This window comes from Nicotiana attenuata, unplaced genomic scaffold, assembly GCF_001879085.1.
Source record: "Nicotiana attenuata strain UT unplaced genomic scaffold, NIATTr2, whole genome shotgun sequence".
In the NCBI taxonomy this organism is placed as follows: domain Eukaryota; kingdom Viridiplantae; phylum Streptophyta; class Magnoliopsida; order Solanales; family Solanaceae; genus Nicotiana; species Nicotiana attenuata.
This window is the reverse complement of record NW_017673943.1, coordinates 17,689-24,652: the sequence shown is the minus strand read 5'-3', so window position 1 is coordinate 24,652 and position 6,964 is coordinate 17,689. Positions and strand designations below refer to the sequence as shown.

Here is a 6,964-nt window from a genome sequence, read left to right as displayed (position 1 = left end):
CAAAATATATCATACAAAACTAGAGAGAATGTATAATTAAAATTATTAGTAATAATTAAAGGGTTTTAAAAAGATATAAAATTTCGCACCCAGTGTTTACACCAAACAATATAGATGAGATGTATCTGGCACATGAACTTTAAGTTTTTAACCATAGTTAATTGTATATATTCTCACCTTATTAAATTATTTAATTATACTAATCAATAATATAATTTGATTTAGATCAACTGCTCGTCGACACTCGATTACATCTCCCATCCTTTTATAACTAACACTCTGTTTGGATCATTGTTCCCCATCGTTATATAATGTACTGTATTGTATTGTATCGTATTGTTTTATGAATACAATATTTGGATAGATTGTATTATTTGTTATTGTTAAATAATATTTTGCTGTTTGGTTTGACTGTATCGTACTGTATTGTAATTGATAAGTTTACTAAAATACCCTCAATTATTTAATATTAAATTTATCAAAAATTATGCATAAAAATGGTTTAAAACACAAGAAGGCAACACCCCTTAAGAAAGCAGAACAAAGTAGCGGGACAGAAGAAGGCAAAACAAAGGAGCACATCTAGTTACAATTGAGTTAAAAGCAAATTAGAAGAAAAAAAAAACAGGAGGCGGCAAAACACCTTTTGGCGGCAGAAGTCTTGGAAAAAATTAAAGTAGGTGATAGGTTGGAGATTTGGAGTTAAAATAGAAAAAAAGGTAAAGGATAAAATAGAATTGTGAAGTAATAAGTTAGGACATAATTGGAAAGAAAAATATGAAACAATCCCACTATATCAATCGGTTGTTTCAAAAAAGGGACTTTTTATTGTTCCAGAATAATGAATTTAACAATACAATAGAATCAATTTTAATGAAACAATCAAAATAAAATATTATTTTAGGATAACAATCTCTATATATATAAAAGTGGGCAATAGAAAAGTGAGGTGGCACCTCTCTTTGGCCAGCATTGGTATTTATCTTTTTTGTCAATTTTTTGGCCTTTTTCTCTTATATTTCCCTCAAAATATTTGCTGCAAAACTAAAACACTCTATTAAAAAGTCAATAACTGTCTACATTGATTGCTCAATAGGCATTTAAGAAAATGAAGACTATCAGTTTTCAAATTCATTATCATAATTTCTATTAGTATTAATATTCTTAAGTTTTTATGCCTTTTACATTCATAACCTTCAAAAATTTAATGTGTAAGTTAATGACATGATTGTATTCCTCTATCTATGCTTATATGTATCACAATTCACAAGCCTAAAAGCCAAACAACTAATCCATGAGATTATCATATTAGCAGCATCTTTCATGTTATTATTTTGTTTGCAAAGCTGTAAAGTTAGGCAATAGTGTGGAGCCAACTGGTAAATACGTGAAGACACTCTTGTGGATTCTTTTGGATGTAGACTGACTTTCTTTTTGTTCTTATTTGCTAGATTTTGCATTTTCTTCTACATGCGTGGCCTTCTCAGAACTTTTATCAACGGGTATTTATACGATGTTACTTTGGATTTTTATTGCTATTGATTCAATTTTTTTTCCTGTTTTTTACATATAATTCAATCATGCATATATGATAGTAGAGATTTTTCATGATTCAAAAAAATGACAAGTCTGAATTCCACCATCAATATATTTCACGGATTGAGATTTTAATTACCATTTTTTCCAGGATTCGAATTGAACATCTTATTCTTAGCTAACTACTACTGCAACTATTTTAAATATAGAAATATCTCAAGAGTCTGATTCTCGATAAGTGATGAAAATGAAATTTTTGCTCAAACAGTTAATTTTCGTAAAAAAATGGATAAATAATATTATTTGTTTTCAAAGACTTTCCGAATGAACATTTAATTTAAGCTCATCTACCATGGGTGAGTTAATCATTTAAATTGAAGCGAACAAGAAAAATAAAAAAATGAACATTTAATTATCAGAATGTTTTTTGAGACACCAAACTTGCCTGGAACTCTAACATGTTGATATAGAAAAAGGATTGTTTATGCTAAGACAAATTACTTTTTAGCATACCTTATTATGTCAAGAGAAGTTATTTTCATGTTGCTTTTGTTAAAATTTTACTTGGTAATTAGTAAAAGTTTCTACTAACCCAAAAAAAAAAAAAAAGATTACAGTCTTGGCATTGACTATTGATTCTAATGTATTTTGTTTTCTCATAATGCATAATAACGAATTAGTGAAAATGTCAGTGACATGTTTTACTGGACCAGGATTAGCTATATTATACAAGAAGGTGCCTAAAGGACTAGAAAATACAAAAATATTATAAACGTACATAAAAACTAAAAGTTGTGCTACCTTTTATAATACTAAAGTTTGGTTGAGTTATACATATAAAGTAGGGGATGAAAAAACTAGCGTGACACATCTCTTTGGCTTTCATTCACATTCATCTTTTTTTCTGGTTTTTTCGTCTTTCACTTTATTTTAGTATAACTATTTATTTACTCAATATGAATTATATCTTCTTGATAACTCCAATAATTTCTATCATAAATGAAATAAGGGGGAGGAAAGAGATCTTTTGATACGTTACTTATTTTTGCAATTACTCAATATTTACGACCTCTTTAGTACTATCACAATTATAACTTTTAAGACCATGACCTTTATTTTAGTAAAAATAAATATGGCACCCAAGAGTCGGTCCCTTCAAATAGTCATTCTGTTCTCAACAATGTTTTTCATTCCTTTTGGCATCAGATCATTCCCTTTGGAATCTTTTTTTTTTCTTGCTCATTATTTTTTTGTAATATGTTGACTTAGAAGATTATTACTTTGGATGTAACACTATTTACCCTACTTTTGTTTTTCGAAGATGTATTAATTTCCTTATAATAATTGTTTTCAAATGTTGTTTTGTTCTCTTTAAATTTTAATTTGGTGGATGTAATTCTTTTACTCTGTTTTGTTTTAAATTTTATTGATTCAATAATATGTTGTTTGTAGCAGATTATTATGGTTTTCAATTAATGTTGCTTTCTTCTTCTTTGTTTCGTTCTATTTGGACATGAAAGTGGAACTTCTATTTGATTTTTGATGATTATGAGTTTATGAAGTGAAAGCAAGTTTGTCAAGCTATTATAATCTTTAATGCAAATTGCCTTATGTTTCTTTTTGATATAATTTATTCATCTTATTTTCTCCATTTTGGAATACATAAATATTAGTTAAAATACTTTGACGCCTTTCATGTATTTTACTAAAATGTGTAAAAATATATGTTTATTTGTTGTTAAGATTAAGAACTACATATCAATAATAGTATGTATAAATATTGTTTTAAGATATATAAATTTACCAGAAAATACTTAAATTAGTGAAGTTTAGTTCCATCGGGTTAGATGAGTTTGGGGATTGTTTCCTACTCAGTATTTAGACGGTTTGGTGCTCTTCTTTTTTTTAGAATGGTAACAATTGCTATTTTTTACTCCTATTTACAAGATTGTTATATAGTAATATTTTAGGCGTATACCGATATATAATTTTTCTTTGGTATGTAATAACGATAACTATTATACTCTCTTTTACCATTTCTTTAGAAAAGATTTTCTTAAACTAAATTCATTTTGCTCTCAACTAATGATTAAAGAAAAAGGGAAAAACTTTGTCTACGACTCCTATTAAAATGTTTGCAATAGGAGCTGCATTGTAGATAAAGTAAATGTCATTATGTCAATCGCTATATAAATCAATAGTATATAATCTTTAAACTTTGCCTTATGAGACATTGCAAAGAGAGTAGGATTTGGGAGCACATATTATGAGTAGAAAACTAATTATAGATTATATTAGTTCAATGCTACCGAAGTAATAGTTGTTTTCTTAAGAAAACGAAATAAAAAGACGCTTAAATTTCGTTCTGAAATAGGGAAATTCTCTTCAAAATTTTAAAATGGGGAAGTAAATGTAATATACAAAGAAGTTTTTTTTCTACCGTATAACTTGATGTACTTGGAGCATTAATATCAATTAGACATTTGGCCTAAATAAGTGAAGTTGTAAAAGTTCATCTGGATAGGTTTTATAAAATGATTATCATCGATAGGCTATCCCACAAAGATATGTATTTTGTTAGAACTTTAGATTCATATACCTTAATCAAATCATTATTTCCGCTCTCAATCGAAGAATTAAGTTGCTAAAACAGAGTCCCCTGAAATGGACTGAGCACCAAAGGAAGGACCTACATTGGGCTGGTTTAGCAGAAGAGCCAGAAACATGTTTAATGAAGTATTTGGTGATGTATTGAGATCAATAGACTGTGATGAATTAAGGCGAAGAGAAGTCGGGAGAAAAAAAAATGAAATAGAGGATGCATTAACTTTCTCTTTGTTTTCCTTAATCAAGTTCATATACTGATTTAAATAGTTATTTCATTTAATTTGAGATGTCTATCACATACATTTTCTTAAAAAGTTCATGTTGGATATTATAAGAATAGGAAAAAGGATAGTAGTAAGAATTAATATTTAATTTTTTTCATTTTCGATTTTTTCATGACTGCGCGAAGCGGGCAAGTACACTAGTACAGTACCATACAACAGGAAGAACCATCCAAACAAGCTCCAAACCGATATTCGCAAGCTGAGTGTTTGCTTCTAGGGCTTATAATATAAAAAGAGATCAGGAAGCTTCTTTCTCAAAATTCCAATTTTCCTCCATTTTGCACTATCAACAATGGCGCCTCTTCCAGCACCTTACGCCGGAACTAGCACTCTTGCTCTGGTAAATCATCTAAATGTTAACTGCACATCTGAATAAACTTGTCGTTTCTTTTTTTTTTTTTAATTTTGAAATATTTTGGTTGTTGGTGGTTTTGATCTGCGGCAGGTGGCGCGTGCATCGGCGTTCACGTTTGGACTTGCTTACGGTAATATTAAGCTCAAGTATCTCAGGGTATTTTCCTCCCCTTTGAATTATTTTTAGTTTTATTTTGGATAAATACTTAGCGTATTGAAATGAAATTGGACTGAATAAAGCGGAATTGGCATAGAAGATTTATGTAAGCATGACTTCAACAATTGAATTTTAGATCCGTTTTGTTCTTCCGATGTGTTACTTCAAGGTCCTTAAATTGCGTGATTGTTACAACTGGCTGTGAATTGAAGTACCAGACTTTTAGGGTTTCATACTATAAAATTGGCTCTGGAATAATGCAGAATACATAGAAAAGATTCCCATGGCCAACCTAGATAGTTTGGGATTGAGGTGAAGTTGGTTGATTGATCGACTTTTAAAAGTGTCAACCTGGCTTTTAAGAGTTACATATAAAATGAAATGGGCTTATGAACAGCACGGAACATATATATAAGATTAATTTGGCCAACTCAACCAGTCTGGAATTGAGGCATAGTTGGTTAATTGAGGATTTTGAAAGTTTCAACCTGGACTGTTTTAGTCTTTTTCTTTTCTTGGATATTGTATTATGTTTTATATGTCCAGAGATGATAACAAGCTCTATTTGCGAAGGTATTCTTAACGTGATTTGCATTTTAAATGTAATCTGATGAAAGAATGCCCAAGAAGATGAGTGGACCGATTCCTAGATATTATTGTGAATGAGGTGAATAAAAGGCAAGATAAACTTTCTATTTTTCTAATGTAAAATTATATATGAGAAGGGAGCAACTGAATGTTTCCCTAGGACCTGAGTTGCTTTGGATGGAATAAGTATGTATTCAAGGACCTAGTGGAGAACTAGGGATTCTCTGTCTGAGTTCAAGACGAATTTAATGAGGATGTAGCCTGAAAATCGAGCCACTGTAACCTTTTTCTGTATGCTAAGTGGATTCCTTAATGAAAACACTAATCATTTCTTGGTGACTGGTGATATTAAAGTTATGGTTTGAGTTATTTCCAGTTACGATAATCGAATCTGGAGAAGAGTTACTGTGAAGTTAAATGGTGTAGAAGGCCTGAACTATGTTATGCGAACTCCAGTGCAGGTATTGCATCCTGCTAAGATATTGTGCTTGTTAGATTTTGAAATCTTTGACCGGGAATATGGATAACTATTTGCAGGTCGAAGGTTAATCACTGATGTACTAAATCTGCTGAATTAAGTTTTACTCTAATTGGCTAGTGCGATGAAACTGATCTTCAATCAACCACTGACAACATAGTTCGGATAAAGTTTGGCTCACCATACATAATAACCCTATTTATCCTTGACTCTTGCCCAATAAACAGAACCTGTAAAACTAATCGTGTTTACGGGTTTCTGATTTTGCAATAAGCGCTGGTTCAGCAATGTGTTTTCATATTTCTCTACTCCTCCGGCCTCTCCCTCCACCTCAAAATCTCTTTCCTCAGCTGCTGCAGTATGCTAGCCTTTCGACTTTGGCTCTGTTGAGAAGCGTTTTAGCCAAAATGATCCTCCAACTATCCCATCAAGTGTTACGTACTTGATCAATACAAGTATCCCATGTAATTCTTTGATTTACGAGGCTCATGTCAAAAATTGTCAGCATATAAATAGGTTCAGCAACTAGGGAAACACATCTCGCGTTAATGCTAAATGTAAATGCTGTAGTATTTAAGGAAAAAAAAACTTTAATTGGAAATGACTTCTTTCCCCAATCTTGTTTGAAGCTTCAGAACTCAGACTTTCAGAGACAAGATTTATGAAGCAGTCATCTGCACTTCCAATAGAATCATTCCATTTCCTGAATAGTATCCTCTTGTCTCTTCTCTTTCTGTATTTTAACAAGGCACGTCTCTCTACCCCTTTTTCTTAATTAAGGAAACATTTGGCATTGTCCAACTAAGCTAAAGCAGAGTTTCAATTATGCAATCCGAGATTCCAGCATCCTATATTTGTAATTGCAAATGAGGAAATTGGTAGGCTAGAATTTTCTCTGCTGCTATTGATTAACTTATAGGAAGGTAAGCTTGATGATATTAGTATATGACCTGGACTCCC

At 31.0% G+C, this 6,964-nt stretch overlaps 1 protein-coding gene across 1 annotated transcript in view; it reads left to right on the top strand.

The window, feature by feature from the left end:
- Positions 1 to 4,184: 4,184 nt before the first annotated feature.
- LOC109217678 overlaps positions 4,185 to 6,964 on the top strand; it is a 4,410-nt gene continuing 1,630 nt past the window's right edge. Inside the window, exons 1-2 of the mRNA XM_019381941.1 lie at positions 4,185 to 4,767; positions 4,873 to 4,938. Of these exons, the coding sequence (XP_019237486.1) occupies positions 4,720 to 4,767; positions 4,873 to 4,938 (114 nt within the window). The 5' untranslated portion in view covers positions 4,185 to 4,719. The remainder of the gene's footprint in view (positions 4,768 to 4,872; positions 4,939 to 6,964) is intronic.